General features: G+C 37.5%; 2 protein-coding genes across 3 annotated transcripts; both read left to right on the plus strand.

Moving 5' to 3' along the window:
* The first annotated feature begins 12,594 nt into the window (after window positions 1-12,594).
* Window positions 12,595-16,194, plus strand: LOC124831211 (uncharacterized). 2 transcript variants are annotated; one of them, XM_047305131.2, is made up of 4 exons: window positions 12,598-12,809; window positions 12,891-12,995; window positions 14,230-14,449; window positions 15,803-16,194. In XM_047305131.2, the coding sequence occupies exons 1-4, from the start codon at window positions 12,724-12,726 to the stop codon at window positions 16,055-16,057; spliced, it is 666 nt and encodes a 221-aa protein (XP_047161087.1). In that variant the 5' UTR covers window positions 12,598-12,723; the 3' UTR covers window positions 16,058-16,194. The 2 variants fall into 2 exon arrangements, with proteins under 2 accessions (XP_047161086.1, XP_047161087.1); XM_047305130.2 differs by having other exon boundaries at window positions 12,595-12,995.
* Window positions 16,195-23,151: 6,957 nt separating this feature from the next.
* On the plus strand, window positions 23,152-25,098 carry LOC124831213 (Eukaryotic aspartyl protease family protein). Its single transcript, XM_047305132.2, has one exon. The coding sequence runs from the start codon at window positions 23,615-23,617 to the stop codon at window positions 24,959-24,961; it is 1,347 nt and encodes a 448-aa protein (XP_047161088.1). The 5' UTR covers window positions 23,152-23,614; the 3' UTR covers window positions 24,962-25,098.
* Window positions 25,099-26,687: the final 1,589 nt, after the last annotated feature.

Consider the following 26,687-nt stretch of genomic DNA (forward strand, 5'->3'; position numbering starts at 1 on the left):
ACTGCACCTTCATCTGTAACATTAAAGAGAACAAACATTGATTACAGAACATACTAAAATAAGACGGACATTAGTGTAATAGATTGCTCACCTGAAAGCGCTGCCAGAATGGCTTTCTATCGTCATGAGGTATTGCTCCCCAAGTAGGCCATGGAGTTAGAAATATCATATGGTTGTCTCTTTCATCCTTATTTTCATTGATGTACATTTTAATTAACTAAGAGTAAAAATAACCTTCTGAGTGAAAGGAAGTTTGAATGCACTATATTGAGTGCAACTTACTTATTATAAGGTTATGGGTATTAGGTATAGGACAGAGATATCAGTGTCCATGCAAATGTTCCTTGTTTATCACTGCCATATATTAAAATAATCAACTCCCAATGTTGTTCCAGGAACTTGTTCTCCAAACATTATTTTACACATCTTAGGAACTTAAAATTGAATTATATACCATGTTGGACAGCACAAAAATGGCACTATTGTTTCTTATGCAAAATTGAGCTCATTTGCATGTGTTACTTAAACAAGGAACACATCCTAAAATATTTGACAGTCTTAGTCCACCGATTCAATTACTAGATTACTTAGGACCTCTTTTCATTCAATTCCAAGGTGGAGTTATCAAACTAACAAAAAAAGTAAAAACTTTGAACAATATTTTCAACAACAAATCATATTGCACAAACTAATTCAGAGCATGCATTGAACAAAGTCAGAACGAATTCTTCGTAGCAGCTATAGTTCATCAATCAAAATGACAACTTACCTCGACGGTAGCCCCTTCAATAACCTCTACAGCGGTAGTGGAAGACCTTGTCACACAGCGACACTCCCCTGCTTACGCTGCCTCGTCTACGCCCCCTCGTCAAATATCCTCCCTCGACAATGGTAGCCTTCAACTCAACCACCCACCACCTTCCTCAGCTCAGAACACTAGAAAACGCAAAAAATTAAAAGAGCTTCCTCCACTAATGCATAATCGAAAATAGTAACAGTAAAAGAATATGAGATGGGAGAATGGGAGACCTCACCTATAATGGAGGAGTGGGGAAGAAGCGTAACGCCAACGATAACACCTCCTAACACGAGCTGGACAGGCAACGACAATGGTGCTTTCAGATTGTGAACGATTGAGGGAGATACAGATTAGGGCAACGGAGACCGGACAGTGGAAGGTAGGGACGGGAGCCAAATTTTGGGGGAAGCTTTCTCGGAGTGTATTTGGGAAAATGGAAGAGGAAAATCCCAAATTCAGATTTCATTAAGTGCATCCATATACCGACGGCCAAAGTCCTTCGGTAAATCCTCTGCACAATATCGAAGGCCAGAAGCCTTCGGTAATGAACAACTTTAATGACCGTCGAAAAATCCTTCGGTATTACCATTTTTACCGACGGCCAAAAGGCCTTCGGTAATAATCCTTCGGTAATCAATGAAATTCTAGTAGTGAGAGCAAAGAATATTGGGATTTTACATGACTTTGAACAAATGAGGAAATTTTTGGTCTATCCCACCAATTATGGATGGCAACTTGTGTTCTTCATCAGTGTGTGGATCTTGTCAACTTTGAGAAACTTTCCAAAGCAAAGAAAGCTAAGGAGGCTTGAGATATTCTGCATAGAGCCTATGGAGGTGTTAAGCAGACTAAGAAAGTAAAGTTGTAGTCTCTTAGAAGACTATTATCCATGCTTGACTAAGAATCTGTTGCAAAGTACTTCAATCAGCTTTAGCTGCTAACGAATTTGATAGAAGCTAGAAAGTTTATGAGAGAAGAAAGAAACGAACGGCAAAGGGCGATGGGGAAGGAGCTAAAAGGTTAAAAGCAGCAGGGACCGATCGGTCATATGTTGGGGGAGCAGCAGGGACCGATCACATGAAGTGGGAGCAACAAGGAACGAGCGGTCAAATGAAGTGGAAGCATAAGGTGAATGTCGAACAGCTGAGGAAGAGGGGGAAGTAGTCATTCGGTGGAATAAGAGACGTTCGGTTGAAAAATGGAAAGCATAACGGTATTAACGGTTTTGGGTGGAAAGAACTTATTATAAGTAGAATAATCGTCAGTTTGTAGGGGGAGGATATATTTTTACTCCTATAGTCAGGGCATTGGCCTGAGGAGGGGGATTAGGCTCCCGTAGTTATCCATACTTACATCCATACCTGTACATTGACTTTCGGTACTCTTAATGTGCAAATAAATCAATACGTTTCATTCATTCTTCTGCTTTGTGTTCTTGTTGTGATTTGCGAGAGAAGAGAATTAGGTTTTCGATTACAGAAACCTAACAATTGGTCTGACCTGCTGGATCCAATTGAGGGAGAAGAAAGCGATGGAAGGAAGAATTGATAGTACATTGAATGTATTGGAGAGCTAGCTAGAAACCATGGACATAGCGGTTGATGGAATAAAGGCAGAAAACTTAGCGCTGCGCCAAGATACGACGGCGATTCGGCAAGACTTGCAAGAGGTCATGTGAATTCTAGGAGCAAGGGCGCGCGAGGAGACGCGATCAAACGATAGTCAAGCGTTAGTAAATGGAAATCGAGGGACGAGACGACGATGAGATGGGAGGAAGAGGGGGGGAGCGCGGCAAAGGAAATGACGGGTGGCGAAAATGGGTAGAGTTGCCCCTTTTCGAGGGATTGGATCCGCTCAACTGGATCAATCACGTAGAAAAATTCTTTGAATTACAAGGCGTTTCGGAGGAAGAGAAGATCCGCTTGGCTTACATTAGTATGGAAGGGAGTGCGGGGTACTGGTTTTGGTTCTGGAGGACGAAGGCGAAAAACCAATCGTGAGAAGGATTGAAGGACGCGCTGGTAATGCGATTTGGCGAACACAACAGGGGTACTGTTTTCGAGCGGCTGGCGACGACCAAGTAAACTGGCACTATGGACGAATTCGTTTAGGAATTTGAGGTACTGGTGGGCCAAACGAGTGGGTTACCGGAGGAGCAATTGTTAGGGTATTTGCTTGCGGAGTTACAGGGGGAGATTCGAGATCAGGTTCGAATACTCGACCCTAGCGAATTGATGACGGCCATGCACATTGCTAGAGATGTGGAAGAAGCTCGCAAGAATAATAAGGTGGGAGGTTGGAGCGGAAGTAAGACCCCATCATTATGGGGATGCAACACAGGCGTTGGAGGGACGAGTGGCCGAATAGAACCTAACCGGAGCGGAATGGGTAAGTTTGGAGGAAACAAGAGTGTTGGCTCAGTAAAAAGAGAGGGAACACCTGGGGGAGTGGCGAACAAGACAAGGGCGATAAGAGGAAGTGATAATAGGGGAAAAGAGGTGAGAAACCTGCCTTACCAGGAGTATCTTAAGCGACAAGATGAGGGTCGTTGTTTTCGCTGTGGCGGGCCTTTCGGCCTTGGCCATAGATGCCCTGAACGAAGCCTGAGAGTGAATATATTGGGCGAAGATGAGGTCGAAGAGGATGAAGGAGCGAAGGATGAGGTGGAACAGCGGCAGATGGAACTTTCGACTTTCTCTGTAGGAGGATTAACTCAATCCAGGACGATGAAGCTTCAGGGGAAGATAAAGGGGAGACCGGTGCTACTTCTGATATATAGTGGCGTCAGCCACAACTTCATATCTCAAAGGTTGGTGGTGGAGTTGGCCTTAGAGGTGGAGGATATCAGGCAGTATCAGGTGAGCCTGGGAGATGGGCAGAAGAAAAGGACCCAGGGGTTGTGTAGGAATGTAATACTAGAGATAGTTGAAGTGGAGATTTTGGAACAATTTTACTTGTTCGAGTTAGGAGGGGTAGACGTGATATTGGGAGTAGATTGGTTGGCAAAATTGGGAGAAGTAAATACTGACTGGGGAAGATTAACTATGGTCTTCAGACAAGGAGGGAAGCAGGTAACAATCCAGGGGGATCCCACCTTGGCCAAAGAAGTGGTGGCGCCAGAAGCCCTGTCCAAAATGACAGAAATACAAGAGGTGACAGTAGTATGGAGCTTAGGACGTATGGAGGGAAAAGAAACCAGAGAATTAACTTAAGGATTGACAGTAGCACAAGAGAAGAATTGGAGAGCATACTGGAACAATATAAAGTGGTGTTCCAAGAGCCTAGAGGACTACCCCCAGATAGGGAAATGGTGCATAAAATACCATTGAAAGAAGGAGTGGGTCCCATTAATGTAAGACCCTATAGATATCCACATATGATAAAAGGAGAAATTGAAAAATAGGTGGAGGAGATGCTTAAGACGAGAATAATAAGGCCTAGCACAAGCCCTTATTCAAGCCCGGTTAATCTAGTCCAGAAAAAGGATGGGAGTTAGAGATTCTATATAGATTATAGGGCTTGATAACAGTTGAAAAACTGTTATTTTCATGATTAAAATTGACACTAAAAGCAACCTTTACACTTAGAAACTAGCTTGAAATCATGCTTTTCTTCATATTTTTAGAAATAAGAGAGCTGGACAGGTTTATGCTTGATTTCAGTGTTTTTGTGCAGGTTTTAAGGTGAATTTGGTGAAAGAAGTGAAGAAGGAGAGAGATGAAATCAGAAAAGACAATAAAAAGTGCAAAAGGAGAAGCCGAAGTCACCGCTCAGCGGCAGTTTACCGCTGAGCGGCACTCAGGAGCTTGCGGGAGGTCCGCTGAGGGGCAAAATGGCCGCTGAGGGGAGCAAACAAGTCACGCACTCACCGCTGAGCGGTATTTTACTGCTGAGCGGCACTTTAATGGGCTTGGACTTGACTTTTTGTAATTTACGAATGATATATAAGCTTTAGGGTTTCCTAGGGTTAGGCATCTTTGGTAGAAACGAGGCAAACACTCTCTCTTCCACCCCTTTGAAGGAGGATCTTGGATGCTGAGGCTTCCTCTTCACCTTTTTAGGGTTTATTCTTTCATTCTTTCATTGTAATTCATCTAGGTTCACCATGAATATGGTGAACTAAACTCTGTATGTTTGTTGGGGAATCAATGTAATCTTGTGAAACTCTCATATATGGAATCTGTTTTTACATCTTTTAATTAAGACTTATGCTTTCTTTCATCATTAGTTAGGGTTTTTCCTCTTTGCTTAATGCTTGCATTGTTTAACTCATTCGATGCATGATTATTGGTTTTGTCGATACGAGCACGTACGGGGAAGTCTAGATCCGGGGAATTTCTCCCAATATGATATTGGTTGTCGTTAAGCTCCTGCACTTATGAACTGATCATTAGGAATGCTAGGAATTGTATGAACTCGTGATTAGGGAGAAGCCTTCTAGAAAGGTACTTTAGAGAGTGGCATTAACAAGGATGATTTGAATGTTGAATTCCTAAAATATATGAGAGTGGATAAGATGAAATTGACCCCCAACAACATATTCATACATTAATATCATTGAAAGTGTTTATCTTTTGCTTTTTGCCATTGATCAAAACTTCATGCATACATGTTTATTTTCTGTCTTGCATATTAAACTCCAAATATTTTATCTGTAAGTCTTAGCTAATTAAGAAACCACATAACTAAACTAGGCCGTGAGTCCTTTGGGAAGAACGATACTTGGTCTTACCAAGTTTATTACTTGAACGATTCGGTCATACTTGCCGATTGAAAAACAAGTTTATGACATCATATTTTGGTGTTCATAAATTTGTCCATCAGGGCTCTTAATAGAGCAACCATTCCTGACAAGTTTCCCATACCGGTCATAGAGGAGCTTCTGGATGAACTGAGGGGGGATAAATACTTTTCAAAGGTGGATTTAAAGGCGGGTTACCACCAGATTAAAATGGGAGCAGAGGACATCCAAAAGACAGCCTTCCAAACGCATCTAGGACATTATGAGTTCCTTGTGATGCCATTCGGCCTTACTAATGCCCCAGCCACATTTCAGAGTGCTATGAATAGTTTGTTGAAGCCATATCTGAGGATATTTGTACTAGTATTCTTTGATGATATACTAGTCTACAGCAGAACTTGGGAAGAACATAGGGAACATGTGGGGCAAGTTTTGAGCACCTTGAGGCAACATGGATGGGTGGCAAATAGAAAGAAGAGTGAATTTGGCAAAGTGTAGATAAAGTATTTAGGACATAGCATTTCTGATAAAGGAGTAGAAATGGATTCAGATAAGGTGGAAGCTGTAAGGGGGTGGCCTGAACTTAGGACCCTTAAAGCCTTGAGAGGATTTCTAGGCTTGATAAGGTACTATAGAAGATTTGTACGGAACTATGGGAAGATTGCACGTCCATTGACTGACCTATTGAAGAAGGGAAATTTCAGATGGAAAGAAACAGCTAGGACAACCATGGAACAATTGAAGACAACGATCACTACTACACCAGTTTTGGCCTTGCCGAATTTTACCCAGCAATTTAATATTGAGTGTGATGCTTATGGTGGTGGAGTGGGGGTTGTTCTCACACAGAACAAAAGGCCAATTGCATTTTTTAGCAAGGCGTTATCAGAAAGAACACTGAGCAAGTCCATTTATGAAAAGGAGTTCATGGCCTTGGTGTTGGCTATCCAACATTGGAGACATTATCTCCTTGGACAGAAGTTTGTGGTACATATAGACAAGAGGAGTCTGAAATATCTGCTGGAGCAGAGGATTACTACGTAGAACTAGTAGAATTGGATAGCCAAACTCCTTGGGTACAATTTTGAAATAATGTATAAGGTAAGGGCGGCAAATCGGGTGGCAGACGCCTTATCCAGGAAGGGGGGAGAAGCAAAGGAGGAGAAGGAGTTGAGAATAGTGGCTCAACCATATTGGCAGGATTTTCAGGAGGTCTTGGGGGAAGTAGAGGAGGACGAACAATTGAGGAAGATAAAGGAAAACTTGAAGGAGGATCTGGAGTGTAATTCCGCTTATACCATGGAAAGAGGCAGGCTCCACTATAAGGGTAGATTGGTTATCTCAGCAAAGTCAACATGGATACCTAAAATAATAGTTGAGTTCCATACGTCTGCTACTAGGGGTCATTCTAGAGTATATCGAACGCCGCTGGGTGGCCTAGTCGTTATACTGGGTAGCGATGAAGAAGGCGGTAACAGACTTCGTGGCCCACTGTCTAATCTGCCAGCAACACAAATATCTAACCTCCTTGCCTCAAGGATTGTTGCAGCCCTTACCGATTCCCCAAGCAATTTGGGAAGAAATTAATATGGATTTCATAGTTAAGCTTCCCAAATCGTAGGGTTATGATGTTGTGCTAGTTGTGGTAGATCGATTGAGTAAGTGCGGGCATTTTATTCCCCTGAAACATCCCTACACAACTCGCACAGTGGCCGAAATCTTCGTGAAGGAAGTGGTGAGGTTGCATGGGTGCCAATGACGATTGTTAGTGATAGAGATCGTCTATTTTTGAGCCTGTTTTGGAAGGAGTTGTTCAAAATATAAGGCATCCAACTCTTGATGAGTACAAGATATCATCCGAAGTCGGATGGACAAATGGAGGTCTTAAACAGGGTTCTAGAGGGATACTTGAGATGTTTCTATTCTGAGAAGCCAAGGAGTTGGTGTTTTATTCTCCCCTAGGCGGAATATTGGTACAATACCAATTATCAAGGGGCAGCTAGGTGTACACCATTTGAGATTATGTATGGAAGAGCCCCTCCCTCATTGACAAGGTTTTCTCCAGGAGAAACCTTAGTGAAGGCTGTGGCGCAGGAATTCCAAACTAGGGACGAGGCGTTGCAGCAACTCCGATTTCATTTGATGAGAGCGCAAGATTTGATGGCCAAACATGTTAATCGCAAGAGGAAACCAGCAAAGATCAAGGTTGATGACTGGGTCTACTTGAAGATCAGGCCTCATAGGCAATCTTATATGGTTGTAAGGCTACATCCAAAGCTTTCGGCCAGGTATTTCGAGCCATTTAAGGTGGTGCAGCAAGTAGGACAGGTGGCTTACAAGCTACTATTACCAGACACAGGGAGGATACACCCTGTATTCCACGTGTCGCAATTAAAGCTAGCGGTAGGTACAAAGAGGGTGGAAAAAGAGTTACCAAAGGGCTTGCAGGCAGAGGGGCCCTCATTTTGGCCACTACGTGTATTGGACCAAAGACAAAAGCAACAGGGCGAGGATCTGGTTGAACAAATATTGATTGAGTGGCAAGAAGGTGGAGTTGATGAGGCCACTTGGGAAGACTCGGTGGCAATACAAGATCAATTTCCAGAGTTTAACCTTGAGGACAAGGTTAATTTTCAGGCAGAGGGTAATGATAGGACCTGGAAAGTTTATGAGAGAAGAAAGAAACGAACGACTTAGGGCGATGGGGAAGGAGCCGAACGGTTAAAGCAGTAGGGACCGATCGGTCACATGCTGAGGGAGCAGGAGGAGCCGATCGTTCACATGAAGTGGGAGCAACAGGGAACGAGCGGTCAAATGAAGTGAGAGCATAAGGTGAATGCCGAACGGCTGAGGGAGAGGGGGAAGTAGTCGTTCGGTGGAACAAGAGACGTTCGGTTGAACAATGGAAAGCATAACAGTATTGACGGTTTTGGGTGGAAAGAACTTATTATAAATAGAATAATCGTCAGTCTATAGGGGGGAGGATATATTTTTACTCGTATAGTCAGGGCATTCGCCTGAGGAAGGGGATTAGGCTCCCATAGTTATCCATACTTACATCCATACTTGTACATTGACTTTCGATACTGTTAATGTGCAAATAAATCATTACGTTTCATTCATTCTTCTACTTTGTGTTCTTGTTGTGATTCGCGAGAGAAGGGAATTAGGTTTTCGATTACAGAAACCAAACAGAATTCCATAAGAGCCTATGGGGAAATGGTGACAAAACAAAATATGGTGGAGAAAATCTTGTGGAAATTATCCTCTAAGTTTGACTACATTGTAGTTGGAATAGAAGAGTCTAAGGACATTATAAAGATGAAGGTACAAGAGCTCCAAGGATTGTTGGAGGCCCATGAGTTGAAATTACTATCAGGGATTGTTGACAGAGGTGTTAAAGAACAGACACTTCAAGCGGAAGTCTCCAAGAAGACCGGTTGATCACGTGGAAGGTGGATGAAAGGTAAGTACAATAGCATATTTAACAAGGAAAGGAGGAGTTCTTTTAATCAAGAACAGTCTAAACACGATGATAAACCATAATCCCCTAGTAGGGGCAACATAGGAGGTAGAAGTGGAAATCGAAGTCAAGATAGAAAGAATATTCAATACTATAATTGTGAAAAATGGGGGCATTATGGAGCTAATTTTTGGCATGACAAAGGAAAAAAAGAAGAAAGATTAGGAGAACAAGGCTTATGTAGGTCAAGATGAGTCTAACGAAGACCCTATTTGGCTCATGTTTACAACATAATTAAGATTATCTTTCTTTAGAAAATTGGTTTCTAGATACTAGATGTTCCAATCACATGATTTGACACACGGACTGACTACCCAATCTTGATACAAGTAGACAAAGCAAAGTAAGGCTTGTTGGTGATAAAACCATGACAGTTGCAGGTATTGGTGACATTGTGATCAAAAGAGATGAAGACAAGGTAGAAATCGTTGAGAATGTATTACATGTTTCTGGTTTGGAGTGTAATCTTTTGAGTGTAGGTCAAAGCTGAGAAAGGCTTCTCGGTCACCATGAAGGATAATCTTCTGAAGATTTATGACTCGAGACAAAGATTGGTGTTAAAGTCTCCTTTGTCAAAGAATACAATGTTTTAAACCAGATTGCACAAGGTGGAAAGTCAGTGCTTCACAACCACTATTCTTGACAAATCAAACTGAATTTGGAACGTAAGGTTCGACCATTTAAATTTCCAAAGTTTGAAGCAATTAGCGAACAAGAAAATGGTGATTAGATTACCTAATATCTCTCCACCTGATAAAATGTGTGAAGAATGTTTGTTTGGAAAACAACCAAGAAATTTTTTCAAGTCTCACAGGCATATGAGAGCTATTGAATTGTTGCATGTAGTATATTATCATATGTGTGGTTCTTTTGAATATCTTCTTTAGGACAAAACAAGCACTTTGTTTCTTTTGTAGATGAGTATAGTTGCATGATGTGGTTATATTTGATAAAGGCAGAGTGTGATGTGGTTATATGTGATAAAGGCCAAGCATGATGTGGTTATATCCGAAGGAATTGGTAATTGGTATGGAGTGCTTTTTAGAGATGATGATTCAACATCCGAAGATGAGATTTGGAATGAACATTAGAAATCAAGTTGGAGAAGAGGCGAGAATGCGTCAAAAGTATCATAATCCTCTAATAAAAACGAGTTTTCTAATCGAGGAACATGCTACATCCATACTCACACCATATGCCTTTGAGTTGCTTCAACATGAGATTGAGTTATCTACAAAATATGCAGCAACTGTGATTTGAAAATGACTCTTACTCGGTGCGGCATCATACCAAACTTGATGGAGGTCGTTCTGTAACTTGGATAAAGGAAAAAAATTCAAGTCATTGTTCTCGTAAAGAATTTGAATTTTTTGGGATACTATGTAGACATGTTATTCGAGTGTTGTTGAAGAATGACTATTTTAGCATTCCAGAAGAATATCTTTCTTCTCGATGGAGAAGAGAAAGCTCATTGATCCCACAACAAAGACACATAATCAACTCTAATGATAACTCCTCTGTTGAGTTTCGATCACTCGTGCAATGTTTAGAGGTTGAATCTTTAAAGACCAAAGATCGAGTTGAAGTAACTACTAAAGAGTTAAAGAAAGTCATTCACTATTTAAAAGGCATGCCTGAGTTCAAGAAAATTCAATTGATCTAGAACATGGTGTTCTAAGTGTTGATGAGTGTGATGTTGAAAATCCTATCACATCTAAAACAAAAGGTCGACCAAGAGGATCAAGGGCAAAAGGAGGAGTTGAAGCTGCAAAGAAGCATCGTCGTTGTCATTATCCTAATTGTAGTGGAACCGATCATGACTCACGAAATTGTCCAATCAAAAGGAAGAAAGACTCATTATTAACTTCTCAATCATCTCCTAATAAGTAATGCATGATTTTGTTGTGAAAATACTCAATGGCTCATTGTCGCTGCTTTATTACACTCTCTCTTTACATGGAAAAAGTTAACAATAAGTCTGAAATTGTGAAAGTACTCAATGACATATACTTGAATCACATGTACTTTGTTTCAAGAATTACTCATACTTGAGTGAATCAATAAACCCAAAATAATAAAAATAAACTAAATGAAAAACAACTTTCAATAATTTGTGTAACAAGTCTAATATAACATCTACCCTAAAACAATTATTCTTCTTTGTTTGATCTTTAAGTAGCATAACTCCTTTGCTTTTTTCTTCTTTAGTGGCTCGAACAATTTGTCTATCATTGTTTTTTCTTCCTCTATTTTTTCTTCAGTAGCTTTAACTTCTTTGAAGCTGAACCATAGGAGGCAACATCTTTTAAAAAAAATATCATCAAATGTTGAGTCAAAGATATCAGCAAAGGAGCGAGCAATATTGGCAAGAGGAAATTGAACTAATACAACAAAGACAATTGGCATAAAAGACTTTAACCATTTTTACATAAAAATTTTCCCAACTCCCAAACCTAAAAATATTGTAAAATAAAATTAAAAGATAGAAATACCTATTTGATGTATGCACACCATTGCTCAAAAAAATCTATGCACACCATTAATTTGTATACATAAACTTATTTTCATCATTACAATTTAAAAAGCATAGTTAAAATAAGTACTACGTCAACATACTGTAATAAGCATCAAACAAGACCATTTAGAGAAGCTAAGTAAATAAAATATAAGAAATTTAGAAAAAAAAAACATAAATTAGCTAGATTTCTATCTCACTCCTGTCTATATTCTCCAAGAAGACTAACACTCAAACTGCACCAACCAGTTCAGTCTCACCAAGAACACCAAGTTCTACTCACTTTCATAAGATAACTTTTAAAATGAATTAATAATATATTAGTTTTAATTACTTATTTTCTTTTAAAATACTTATACTTATATATATATATATATATATATATATATATATATATAAATTAAATTGAATTAAAGTAATAACACAATGACACAATACTTATCACTGTACATCAAAGACATGACCTATGACAACAAAAATTTAGAAGAAAAAATAAAAAAAATATTATAATTAAATTGTTGCAAATAGTTAAATAAATTTTTAGAGATAGAAATATTTTAAAAATTTATAATTAAATTATTAGACAAAGAAATATTTTGAAAAATTATAATTAAATTATTCTAATCTAGTACACGCTAGCTTGAATATAAAAGTTCAAAATTTTAAAAAGTTATGTTTTTCTGACAAATATTTAAAATTTGATTAATGCTGTTTTGTGAAAAAGAATTACTATAAGTATAAATTATGAAAAATATTTCTAGAGATTTATAAGACTATATATATAATTCTTTTGGTCAAATTACTTTGGTATAAAACTACTTCAATTATTTTAATTTAAGTAGGTTTTATCAATGTTCACTGTCATATTTAAAACGTTGTTAAAGTAGTGAAATTTTAGAACAACTACTCTCTTATATCTTTTATTTATACTTTCATTTTTAGAACTTAAAAAGTTAATTTATTTTTGTTCTTAAGTTTCAGGCATTTAAAAACCTAATTCTTAAATTCATGATTTTCACTGTGCTACATAGAATAGAAGTTTGGTGATGCAAAGGAGAAAGGGGAAAATTGGTGAGCAGCGGATGAGTAGGGTTTTTAATTGAAAGGGTTATAGAGTAGTGAGTTGGGTAAGGTGTTATTGAGATATGGGTCGCAGTGTTTCACGTTCTCCTTCTCGCAGAAGAAGATACTCTCCTTCTCCGATTTCTCATCGCCACTCTCGAACTTCCAGGTACCAATTCATCTCCTTTTTCTCTTTCATTTTCCCTCTCTCGCTCTCCTTCTCTTTAACTCGTTCTCTCTGTTGCTTCAGGCGCCGCTCTCCTTCCCACAAACGCCGCAGAAGGCGCAGAACCTCTTCCTCCCCCTCTCCTTCTCGCAGCCCAACTCCTAAGCTCAAGAAAGATCAGAAGAAAAGGTAAACCATCACCATAACCATTCCTTTTCTTCTCTTTCGATTTCGTTTGAATTGATCTTAGCTTTAAGAAATTTCATTAGTTGGGTTTCGTTTTAAATGCACATATCACCACTATTGAATGGCATTTTTAAGCATGTGGTTGCTCGCCGCACTCATCTTGCATTTTTTGCAATATTAAAAATTCGTTTTGTTTGAAATTGATAATGCTAATGAGAATGATAATAGTAATAATAAACAATGCTGCATTGCAATTATTATTCTGTGCAGATTTTTAGTCTTTATGCCATTGTTCGCTTGTGTTGTTTCAAAGGAGGAAACAAAGACGTGAGATAATTCAAATTCATGAATACTACTCATCTATGCTGCTGATGCGTTAGATCTAATTAAAATCCTCTTTACTTATCAAAATAAAAGATGAATACAACTAATCTATATTGTGGAGGAGATCCATTTACTAAGATGTATGAGAGTTTAGAGCAGCTTGTTAGTCTATTCACTTGTTTTCTATGTTTTTCTCCTTTTATAGATTTAGTCCGTATATGAGAAAGCTATAATTTGTAGTCTCTACTAGGGGATGTTTTCCTAGTTTTGGTCCCTCTTGCTCTAATACAGGGAAGACTTTCTGACAGTTGCGGTGATAATAAACTACTGCGAAAAACTGTATAGGAACTAAAATTTAATAGTTTTCCCGTACAGGGATTAAATCTTAAAATGTAGACACATCTTATTGTATAAGATTGTTCTTTTTAAGAATGCAAGGGTTTTGGTACTACACTTGACCTGATATAAGTTAGCGACCGTTTGAACATGAGTTCTCTTGCTAGATGCTTCTGAATAAATTCCAGTCTATGCTCAAGATAAGTGATGTAATTTTAAAATGCAACAGGTTAATTTCATTCTTCACTGGCTTTTCTGAAGGAAGTTCAACTTGTTAAATATGATGAACAATGGCTTCTTCCAATTATCTCCTCTTGCACTAGAAACTTCATTTGTTATGGATCAGAAACGTGCTAGAGAGGTATGCCTTGTAAGCATAACAAGCTCATATTTTCCATGTCAATGGATGAAATGGCTAGATAAATAATAAACAGATTTGAAAAAAAAACATTGGTTTTACAAACTTATCTAACTTTCTGGTATAGAAATTAGTATGACTTGCTTAGTTGCTTGTGCATCTTTCTTTTTTCATCAATGCCAATTAATTTATGTTTTCCAACTTCTAACATTGGCACAGGCGTCAACATGAGGAAGAGTTGAAACTGTTGGAAGAGGAAACTGCAAGAAGACTGGAAGAAGCAATTCGAAAAAATGTTGAGGAGAAGCTTAAATCAGAGGAAGTCAAGTTAGAAATAGAAAGGCGTGTGGCAGAGGGAGTGAAAAAATTGTTTGATGATGTTGAAGCTCAACTTGGAAAAGAAAAGGAAGATGCTCTTACTGAAGCTAGAAGGAAAGAAGTAAGTATTCTCACTGGGACTTCTTTTTTTCCTCTTTCCCCCTTTTCATCTGAACAAGAATCACGGGCAAGGTATTTATCATTCTCTGAATAATTCACATAAAAAATGGAGGAAGTTTCATCAGAAATTGATAAATTTAGTGTTGAAAAATGATACTGGTCTTTGGGATACCTTTTAATCATGTTTTGTCTGCTAAACAAGCTGTCACCCTGCCAGAATCCATGATCCTGAAATTAGGTTTACCCTGTCTGTTAAAATATTGATCAGATCGTAATAATCTCAGTCTGTCAAATACTAATCAGATTATATCAAGGTTCTCGGATATGTATACAATTTTCACATCTGATTTAGTATCTATATTTGGTTCCAATTACTTTTTCTCTTGGTATCTTTGTTCATTAGCGCTATAAGTCATCAGGTAACAGTGTTGAAGTGTCTCTCCCTGTGACGACTGACAAATAAGCTGTTTGTGATTTGTATCTAAAAGTATGCATACTACCTTTTAAGTTGTGAGCATGGTTATCAGTAGTTTGTACAATTTCGATGAAGCAAATTTTCAGCATGGCGATATGAATTGTGAGCTGTATTGTTTTCGTGTTTGAATCGTGCATGAACTGTGCAAATCGCACATGAATCGTGATCATTTGAATCGTATCTTACATGCGAATTGTGGTGTGTTGCAACACTTTGCTGTCCTAGGGCCATCATGTCTCATGTCTGTTGTGGTTGGAGTATTGATTTTTTCAGCCAAGCGTGTAAAAAATGGACACTGGAGCGGGCCAATCATGCTGCACTGAAGTTCTACATCTTCTATTCTAATCGTGGCTGCACATGCTGCTAGTGGGTTGAAAAGAGACATGACCCGATTCACAGCCCTAAACCTAAACAATAGCGTTGTGTTTAGTTCCAAGAAAAGTGACCTTTTGACTTTTGGCCATCCATTATTTACTGAACTCTTTTATTCATACAGGACTTTCAAATATTTAATCAAAATTTAAAAAAAAATAAAATTAAAATCTAGATTCACCATTTTCATTTTCTAATTAAATTTAAATAATGTTATTTTCTATTCTCATATTTTGGAAACTAAAATGAGAATTATTGAGGCTTACATGTCACTTTATATTTGACTTCATAATTCTAAAATATATGTTGTGTTTTATTGTTGAACATAAATCTTATGATTTGATTTGGGAAAGGCCCATTACGATTAGCCATTTTTGTATTCTGATTCAACTACCATGTTTGTAACCACTAGGAGAGTATGGTAAAATCTTAATTGGGTTTCTTTTTCTTTTCCTGGTCTCGTCTAATGTCTTTTGGAAATTGTGATGCGGTGTTGTCATTCGACAGGAACAAGCTCGTAAAGAAAGAGAAGAGCTGGATAAGATGCTTGAAGAGAATAGGAGAAGAGTGGAAGAAGCACAGAGAAGAGAAGCACTTGAGCAGCAAAGAAAGGAGGAGGAACGACAAAGGGAATTAGAGATGATTCAGAGACAAAAAGAAGAGGCTGCTCGGAGAAAGAAGCTGGAGGAGGAAGAAGAACATGCAAATCGAATTAATTCTTTGGGTAAGAACAAATCTAGGCCTAAGTCTTATGGTTTCTAATTACCATATATCAATTTGTACTCATCTGTACCCTAGTGTGAAACCGTGATCTTGAATGAACGATTTGATACTCCTATAAATGCAACCTATTTTATTAAAAGATATAAGAAAAATTAAAAGTATAATTTTCTCTTGAAGTTACTATTATGATGAGATTTATTTGCGAAATGGCTACCTGCCTATGTCACTGGGTTTAGATATTATCAGTCAGAATGCAGTGAATGATCAATAAAATAATGATAGATCTTATTGCGGTACATGAGCTTGTGAAGTTGTAATCCCACATCATGCTTTCTCTGGAGAAATATTGAGGAAAAAACAGTTTTTCGACAATTTAAAGAATTCGATTTGAGTAAAATTTCGTTGTGAATATGCTATGCATTATCAAAAAGTTTATCTCAATTTTTTTCCCAGAATGTTTACTTTTTTAGCGACATATGGATTAAAAACGCTTCTAAGAGCATCAGATTTAAAACTAATTTCATTGTGGTTCTGACTATAATTGTTGTGCTTGTTATGACTAGTTGTGTTGGTCTTGACAAAAAATGGTGTTATAATTTGATCAAGTTAGTTTTCGATGCTCAACAAGGATGATTGGTAGATAATTTGCACCTGTCAAAAACACAACTAAGTATTTGTTGCCGTTGTCACAGGTTGGCCGTCACTGTTATGATATGACCACTATATCTACCAAAAGTGGCAAAATCAGAGGAAAACTGTCTCATAATAGAAAGCGATAATTATTATCTTTAAACGCAGATCATTAAAACTTAATGGTTTTCTACAAAAGCCTCCCGGTTCTTTTAATTTATCAGGTGGGACTGACTAATATATTTATGAATTTGTTTTCTATTATATTTTGACAAAATGTAAAAGAGCCTGAGCGGAGTTTTAAGTATGCAATAACGGATAATAATATATAATAAACTTTTAACTTCTGCAACAATTAGACAAAATATTTTCCACTCAGTATGACTACTAAACTCATTATACGTATCAAATTTATTTATGTAATTTTGAGACGAGATAAATATATATAATTTCATTTTATGGTATTTGTTTAACAAATAAATATAATCTTCAAAGTCTTAAATATTTATTCTTTTGCATAGCTACTTGTTATATTTACGTGAGGGTGGGGGAAAGCAGCACCGTTGCCATCCATCCCTGTTCTAAGGAATATAATAGGATCGTGATATTTCAACAACGCACATTTGACAACATTTTTGACAACGCTACATGTCAAAAGGCTATTCGGTCATTTAAAATATATTTTTTTCGTTAAAGTTGGCAGTGAATTTGGTTTCCGAAAATGTCCTTTTCATTTTTGTTTTTATTCTCCCTTCACTGTGCATTTTCGTTTTCATTTTGTGTGTGTTTTCTCTCCTTTCTCTCTTTCTCTCTTTCTCTCATGAAGCAAGCTTCATCTTCTCCAGCGAGACTCCGGTGAAGCAATGGAAAGCTCCAGTAACAAGGTATTTTCTTTTCCTTTTCCATTTTCCATTTTCCATTTTCCATTTTCCCTTTCCCCTTTTTCCCTTTTCCCTTACTCCATTTTCGTCCTCTCTCTAACCTCTTTTATCGTTCTCTCTCTTTTCTCTCTTCAAGCTTTCTCCTTTCTCTCTTAAAGTTCTCTCCTTTCTCTCTTCAAGCCCTCTCCTTTCTCTCTTCAAACTCTCTCCTTTCTTTCTTCAAGCTTTCTCTTTTCTCTCTCGTTTCTCTTTATTTTAGCTTCATCTTCTTCGTCGAAGCAACCTGACGAGAAACATGTTCTCCTTTCCATTGATTTTGTTGTGGGAAATGGAAAATTCCAGTGATGAGAGTAGGTATTTCCACTATTCCCTTTCCTTTTTCGCGTTTTCCCTTTCCCCTTTTCCACTTCCTCTTTCCCATTTTCCATTTAGCCTTTCCCCTTTCCTCTTTGCCAATTTGTGTTTCTTGTTTTGTTAATTATTTTTTGGATTTTTCTAACGTGAATTTTTTTTTATGAAGTTGTGTGTGCAACATTCTTTCAAAACCAAGTTTGTTGATGTTTTCAATGGAAGATTGACTCATGAGGAGAGCAATGTCTACTTGAAAAAATTATGGAATGTCCACTTTCCAATCATGCTGACGTTAATATTTTAAAAAATTATTGTAATGGATTGTATCGAACATTTCCAATTCACAACATCTTCTTTCAATGTTAATATTCATGGATTGAACCAAAATATGTTCTCATCATTGTTGTAATCGATTACAGGGAGCTGGTAATCGCTTAGAAAAATCTCCTTTTGTACCGAAAGTTGAAGAGTGCTACCCAGACGTGTTTTAAGCACTCCCCAGGAATATTATGGATTCGTTATGACTGTCTTTTGAAGGTTTTATGGATGGATCATTAATGGAACATTTCAAGTTGGAATACTTCAATATTAAACAAATATAAACGAAATAATGAAGGGTATTGAGTAATGAAAAATTATAACAATATTAAAAAGCACATACATTAATAAAAAAACGTAATGACATTTCATGAAACAACAAGTTTTGAAATGAAAAGATACATAACAGTATACAATGAAATGTAATCTAAGAAGATGGTTGTCGATCAAATTGATTACGGAAGTTAATAAGTTCTTCCTCTATGAGTTGTGCAAAAATTGTCATGAACTTGAACTACCTTGGTTTAAACACCTATAGGAGTTTTTTCCTCCACAATTGAATGGGCGGAAACTGTGTTTTGATACACTTGACACCATCAATGATGAACAACATGTGTTTCATCCACAATTGAGTGGGCCAAACTGTGTTTTGATGCACTTGATACCATCAATGATGAGCAAGGTGAGTCATCCATGCAAAAAAAATAGAAAAGATCACTTATAGGGACACAAAAACGACTTTGGGGAGCAATGTTCATCTAGTTGGGGAGTACAGTTGAAGTTTGTGTACAAATTACCCTTTTTCCTCTAGTAATCGATTACAAGACCCCTGTAATCGATTACCACAGGAAAAAGGGTAATTTGTACAGAAACTTCAACTGTACTCCCCAGCTAGATGAACACTGCTCTCCATTCTCTATTTTTGTTGAATTTTTCCTTTTTTGAGATGGGTGAGTGAGTTCAATGTTATTCGGTGAGCTCCCTGCACCAATAATGAGGTTAGGTCATTGATTTCTTCAAAATAAAAATGTCCATTTAGGTGGTTTTCTCCAATTGAGGTGAGGTGCATAACCCATGCTGTCAACTTTGACCTTTGCTGACTATTTTAATCATAACTTTTTCCACACACCTCCAAATGATGTGATTCTTTTTTTATTAGAAAGTAGACTCAAAAACCTTTCCAATGACTACTAATTTATAATTTTTAGACATCTGAATAGGTGCAGTTAATTCCTTAAAGTTAACGTTTTGTATATTTCTACCACCTCTGACCTTTGCTGGTTATTTTGCTCATAACTTTCTCCACAAAACTCCAAATTAGTTGATTCTTGTTTTGTTGGAAAGCTCTTTGAGTCTAGATTCCAACAAAACAAGAATCAAGTCATTTGGAGTTTGGTGGAGAAAGTTAAGAACAAAACAAGTAGCAAAGGTTAGAAAAATAGAGTTGGGGAGCAATGTTCATCTACCTGGGGAGTACAATTAAAGTTTGTGTACAAATTACCCTTTTTCCTCTGGTAATCGATTACAAGACCCCTGTAATCGATTACCAGAAGAAAAAGGGTAATTTATACAGAAACTTCAATTGTACTCCCCAGCTAGATGAACACTGCTCCCCATTCTCTAGTTTTGTTGAATTTTTCCTTTTTTGAGATGGGTGAGTGAGTTCAATGTTATTCGGTGAGCTCCCTGCACCAATAACGAGGTTAGGTCATTGATTTCTTCAAAATAAAAATGTCCATTTAGGTGGTTTTCTCCAATTGAGGTGAGGTGCATAACCCATGCTGTCAACTTTGACCTTTGCTGACTATTTTAATCATAACTTTTTCTACAGACCTCCAAATGATGTGATTCTTTTTTTATTCGAAAGTAGACTCAAACATCTTTCCAATGAATACTAATTTATAATTTTTGGACACCTGAGTAGGTGCAGTTAATTTCTTAAAGTTAACGTTTTATATATTTCTACCACCTCTTACCTTTGCTGGTTGTTTTGCTCATAACTTTCTCCACCGAACTCCAAATGAGTTGATTCTTGTTTTGTTGGAATGTAGACTCAAAGATCTTTCAAATGATTACTAACTCATAATTTTTAGACCACTTTAGTAGATGCAGTTAATTTCCCAAAAACAACGTTTTTCTAAGCTTCCCATCAATGATTAGCAACATGAGACATTCATGCAAAAACTGGAAGAAATCACCCATAAGGACATAAAAATAACCCTGGGGAGTAGTGTTCATCTAGTTGGGGAGTACAGTTGAAGTGTTTGTACAAATGACTCTTTTTCCTCTCGTAATCGATTACAGGGGTCTTGTAATCGATTACCAGAGGAAAAAGGTTCATTTGTACAGAAACTTCAACTGTACTCCCCAGTTAGATAAACACTACTTCCTATAGTGGTTATTGCTCTTGTTTGTGACTTTTTGCATTTCTTGTGAATGGGTGACTGAGTTCCATGTGAATGGATGTGTTCCCTACACCAATGAATACATTAGGTCATTGAATATATGGCAAAAATGTGATGGATCTCATCTAGCTTATATGAAAGTGTGCGAATACAAAATACCTTTGTATTAAAAAAGAAAAACACGCTGCAGAGAAAGTCACCAGCGCACCCAATACCCAAAAGCACAACAGCGACAGCGAAAAAACCTCTCCTTTCGAGAAAAGATGCCAACGGTGGCCCCAAGCGAGACTTCCTCCCACGACTTCAATGACGCACAGAGACAAAGGGCTTCCTGCAGAGAATAGGTGGACCCAAGCACCAACGAACAACAGTGAACAAAGATGACTTCAGTGGCGGAGCGAGAGTTTCGAATGGTGGACTGAGACTTTCGAATGGAGAACCCAAGCACCAACGAACAACGGCGAAGAAAGGGGACTTCGGTGGCGCCAAAGTTTCGAATGGATATCCTTGAGAGAGAGAGACAGAGTTTCGTAAGAGATTGAGAGAGAGAATCCATGAGATGAAGGCCACAGTTTCGTAAGAGATTGAGAGAGAGAAACTTTCGTAAGAGACGAAGACACGAACAGGTTTCAGCAATCTTCTTCTTTCAAAAGTGCCCTCGAAAACAAATATCAACTTTTTTAAAAATTCATTTAAAACAACAAATGACAGAACGACATGTGTCGTTGTCAAATTGTTGTCAAAATAGCGTTGTTGAAGAAACGTTTTCCAATATAATATGTCATGTTTTACTTTATTTGTTTCCCCCATTAACTATCACATTCTCGCAATTGTTTGCATGCTTTTCTGCGGGAATTTATGCTTAGATGCCATCTATTACTGGAGCCAAAAAGTAATCACTTTTCCCTTTTATTAAATAAATTTAATTATTTCTTTAGTAAAGTAAATTAAACTGGGACTCATATGACAGTCTTTTGGATTGCACACAATACCCTACCTTTTAGGTCTACGACAATCATTCTTGGAGAGATTAAGAAACTTTTTGTAAGTAGTAAAGAAGAAGAGATACAAAAGAGACGAGTATAATTTACTCAAAAAGTTATGTGCTGCAATCATGTTGATCAATTTACACGAGACAAGGAAACAAACAACTTCAGTATTTGATGTTTAGATTTTACATGTACGGAGATAATAACAGTTAATTTCTTAAATCAATTACCTTTTGGTTTTTGAGTCGAGACATATTCCAGGTTAATGGAGAAAAAAATAGAAGCAGTAAATGGTGTTTTAGTCTAATTTGTTATCCCAGTATCTCACGGTGATTCTTAAGAGATTCATAAAAAATGAATGTCTAACTTTATACAGCAAAAAAGTATGAAATTAAGTGATTGTTACATATGAAGAGTGACTTAGGAAGGAATGAGAGATGGTAGGCAGCACCAATAATCATGCTAGAATTGAGTAACACTTAGCTTTACTCAAAGGTAACAGGTCAAATTTCACCCTGGACCACCCTCCTTTTTTACCCTTTTTATTATTTATTTGTGTTTGGGTTAATGTAGGTAATCTTCCTAAACCTATCACTAATTTGGATTATGTCATTTCAAATCAAATGTACACCCATTAACTAAAAACATATGTAACAATAAGTTATATTTGAGGAAAGAAAAAACGGAAAAGTTAATGATAAGTAAATAAAACGATAATACACTTTTTTTTCCTAGGCTTTTTCTTTCTTGTTTTAGAATCAAGTAGTATTTTCAAGCATATCTCATCAATTACATATTTTTAGCTGTCTGGCTACTTTAACCATCATATTATCGTTAACTATTGCGGGTCGCCATACAAGCCACGGTTTCATACCAATTATTATGATAATTTGGTTTCAAATTTCGACTACAATATTCCTTTTGAATTCCAAAGCTTTATTGTTTCAAATGCTCAACGTAATTATATATATTAAGAATGCATCAAAATTTGCTACGAAGAAAATGTATCGAACGTTTTGACCAATGTTATTGCAAGTTACAAGAGATTGATAAATAAATAATTGGCATAATATCTTTGTCTCTAAGGCCTTCTACCTAACTAAAAAAGGATCATCAACCAACCCTTTTTTTTCCTGTTGGATGCGTGGAATTGAAACAAAGCTCAGTTTCCACTCTTTGGAGCATTTAGTAAACCAGTTTGTCCACCCAACCTATTCATCCAATCCAATCACTCCACAACTTACACATAAAAATCAAATGACGAAGCACAAAGATGCATGTATAAAATATATCAATATTCCTACTGCCTAATTTCTTACAAACTATATTTTATATGGGTTTCATAATTTATGTAAATTATGTGGTTCACCCAATTCGTGATCATTGATCAACATCGATTACTGCTCCAAGATTAGTCAGAAAAGTGGTGAAGCCGACAAATACAAATAGATAATTTCAAAGCTAAGCGAACCTCTTGAAGACAATCCAAAACTTGGGGTGCTCCTCTAATCCAAGAAGTCTGTATGTTATTATTTTGGTGATATAATCCAAGAACCCCTAAACCGTACGTGTTTCTTGGCTCGTGTTGTGTCACAACAATGTTGCCTTTTAGAAGTAAAATCTTTACCAACCTCAACGCAAGACTCGGTACTTAATTTTTGCGACACAACGCTGATATCTCAACCTCCATTCATCATCAAACGCACGACCCTCTCTCTTTACACCAAAAACACTTCTCTCTCTCTCTCTCTCTCTCTCTCTCTCACTCTTGTAACTCTTCTGTTTTTTCCTAAAAGAAAAAAGAGAAGGAAAAAACTTACAAGCTAAAACTCTTCTTCCCTTAATCCTCTTCACCACATTCGAAGGGAACGTTACAAAAAACACCAAAATTTTCTCGTGTGTCGAACAAGCTAAGATAAGATCTTTCCTTTCATATATACATTACTACACTTCTCATCATCACTCTTCTCTTTCACTCATTCACTTTATATAATTCCTTCCACATTGAACACCCTAATTATCATGGCTACACTGAAACAACCTTCATTGTTTGTCACATTGCTGGCACTTCTGGCGGTGTCTCTTTTCGTGGCTCCGACAACCTCCACTTCCAGAAAAATCCTCAAGCACCACCCTTGTCCTACAGATGGGTTCCGAGTCAAGCTTCGCCACGTTGACTCGGGGAAAAACCTGACCAAACTAGAGCGTGTGCAACACGGGATGAAGCGTGGAAAGAGTAGGCTTCAGAGGCTAAACGCAATGGTGTTGGCAGCTTCAACCGCACCGGATTCTGATAAGTTGGAAGCCCCTACCCATGCAGGGAATGGAGAGTACTTGATGGAGTTAGCCATAGGAACTCCACCACTGTCTTACCCTGCGGTTTTGGACACCGGCAGTGACCTCATATGGACACAATGCAAGCCTTGCACACGATGTTACAAGCAGCCAACGCCCATTTTCGACCCCAAGAAGTCCTCTTCGTTTTCCAAGGTCTCATGTGATAGCAGCTTATGCAGTGCTTTGCCTTCATCTACATGCAGTGATGGGTGTGAGTATGTGTATTCATACGGTGATTATTCAGTTACACAAGGGGTGTTGGGCACCGAGACCTTCACTTTCGGAAAGTCCAAGAAGAAAGTTTCGGTTCACAACATTGGTTTTGGTTGTGGGGAGGATAACGAAGGTGATGGGTTTGAACAAGCCTCGGGGTTGGTGGGGCTTGGACGTGGTCCTTTGTCTTTGGTTTCTCAACTGAAGGAACCCAGATTTTCTTATTGCTTGACCCCAATAGATGACAGAAAAAAGAGTGTTTTGTTGTTAGGGTCTTCGGCAAAGGTGAAAGATTCAAAAGGAGTGACAACTCCTCTTATCAAAAACCCTTTGCAACCTTCTTTTTACTACCTTTCTCTTGAAGGTATCTCTGTGGGGGACACTAGATTGCCCATTGAGAAGTCCACTTTTGAGGTGGGTGATGATGGGAGTGGAGGTGCGATCATAGATTCTGGCACCACAATCACGTACATTGAAGAAAAAGCCTTTGATGAACTGAAGAAAGAGTTCATTTCTCAAACCAAGCTTCCTGTCGACAAAAGTAGCTCAACTGGGTTGGATCTTTGTTTCTCTTTGCCATCAGATTCAACAGAAGTGGAAATTCCGAAGCTGATTTTCCACTTCAGCGGTGGGGATTTGGAGCTGCCCGCTGAGAACTACATGATTGGTGACTCCAGCTTGGGAGTGGCTTGCTTGGCCATGGGTGCTTCCAGTGGAATGTCTATATTCGGGAATGTTCAACAGCAGAACATTTTGGTGAACCATGATCTCGAGAAAGACACCATTTCTTTTATCCCTACGTCCTGTGATGAGTTGTGAGGGTGTGTTGTATACACTGATTCTTAGTACATGCTTTTGTTGCTTTGTTTGTTTAATGTTCTGTCGCCAAACTCCTGTTGTTATGATTGAATTTCTTAGTTTTTGCAATAATATCAACATTGTTATTGTTTGTCCAATTCAACACAGAAAAGTTAGTATAGCTTTGCGTTGCATAGATCATCGGTGGATACTGTCTCTGAGTTAACTTTGAAAATGGTTAAGAAGCTCAACAACTACCACCCACCCACCCACCCTAAAATCGAAAAGTACTGTTCTACCAATTATTTGAATTTTATACCTTTCTATTACTTAACCACTACGAACAATGATACAGTCTTATTATGTTCATGCCATGCTGCTATAAAAAAAGGAACGCTACAAATTTCTAACATACAAAAATCTTACTCATTTCATATTGTAACGTAGGATTTGGATATGTGCAACGCTCGGGTTTTTTAAAATATAATGTATAGTATCTGTATAGCCCAATATATATATATCCATTGAAAATTGATCGTTTAGGTTTAGGAGATATCAATCGGTCATGATGATTAGAATTAGTTAATAATCTAGTTAATCTAAATCCATCAGTAATCAAATTTAAACGAAATTAAACTTTCTAATCAAAAGCTTACGAAAAAACTATAAATATAGATCAAAGATATGATTGTTGAAATTTTTATGACACATTTATTATAACTTTGATCACTTAAATAATTGAACTTGAGTTGACTTTAGTATCATAGTATCTTTAGGAGGTACACTTGATATGTTGGAAAACAGATTATTCGAACGAGAAGAGAAAACTAAGGAGTAAGCAACAAGGAAATTGTTTTAAGTTTTAAACATCTTTAAATTTGTGACTTGCATGAATGAGTTGTACGAAGAAGTTTGATATGTTTAATTTGGTCGTTTTGGATGTTTGCCTTGTTGTTTGTCTTGTTTGACTTTGTGTTGATTTAGAAACTTAGAATCTGATCAATTGAGCAATTGGTATGTGTCTTGATATTAAAAGTTCTTTTTGACCAAAGTACTATGAAGGGAATACCAATTTGACCATTTGAACAGGTCCCATTTTCCAAAAACACAAAATTTGGATATGCTGATATCTTATGCAGTGTTGAGTTGTTGTAAGCTGGTGTTGAGCACCAGTTCATTGTGTAAGTTTGTGATCATTTTAGCTTTAGACCGTTAAGAGCTAGTCATTGTTGAGCACATGAAATGTGAATGATTTGGTGTTGAGCAGTAGTAGGGCACTCTTGAGTGTCATGTTTCACTACAAGTCTAAAGCATTTTTGTTTAAGGAAGTTGAGCGGCATGAGGGTTTCGCTGAGCACGTCTTTTCGCAAGAAGAATGACACTAAGTGTCAACATTGTTGTTCAGTGCCAAGATTGTTGCTAATTGTTAAGACTTTCGTTGAGAACCACCTTTTGTGAAAGGTTTAATAGTAAGTGCCTAGACTATCGCTGAGTGTGACCTTCTACAAGAAGCCTAGTGTTGTGCGCCACTTTTGAGCACTAACATACATGTTTGAGTTTCTTATTCCATGGCTGTTTGAAATGAATTTGCAATATACTTTATGCATGTCTAAGAAGTATATGGTATTTATTTATGTATGAAATTGTGATGATGAGGAGTATGGTATATGTGTTGGCTAATTTTGTAGATCTCATGTGGAGGTTCTATGGGGACGTTTCATTAGTATATGTATTGATATATGGATTC

This window comes from Vigna umbellata, chromosome 2 (genome assembly GCF_029865625.1).
Source record: "Vigna umbellata cultivar VRB3 chromosome 2, Vumbellata_1.0, whole genome shotgun sequence".
NCBI lineage: Eukaryota > Viridiplantae > Streptophyta > Magnoliopsida > Fabales > Fabaceae > Vigna > Vigna umbellata.

Excerpts from the sequence above, each read along its gene's own strand:
- LOC124831211 (XM_047305130.2), top strand. The coding sequence starts at position 12,724 with ATGGGTCGCAGTGTTTCACGTTCTCCTTCTCGCAGAAGAAGATACTCT. Across the intron at positions 12,996-14,229 it reads AAGAAAGATCAGAAGAAAAG|GCGTCAACATGAGGAAGAGT; the intron begins GTAAACCATCAC and ends ACATTGGCACAG. Across the intron at positions 14,450-15,802 it reads CTGAAGCTAGAAGGAAAGAA|GAACAAGCTCGTAAAGAAAG; the intron begins GTAAGTATTCTC and ends GTCATTCGACAG.
- LOC124831213 (XM_047305132.2), top strand. The coding sequence starts at position 23,615 with ATGGCTACACTGAAACAACCTTCATTGTTTGTCACATTGCTGGCACTT.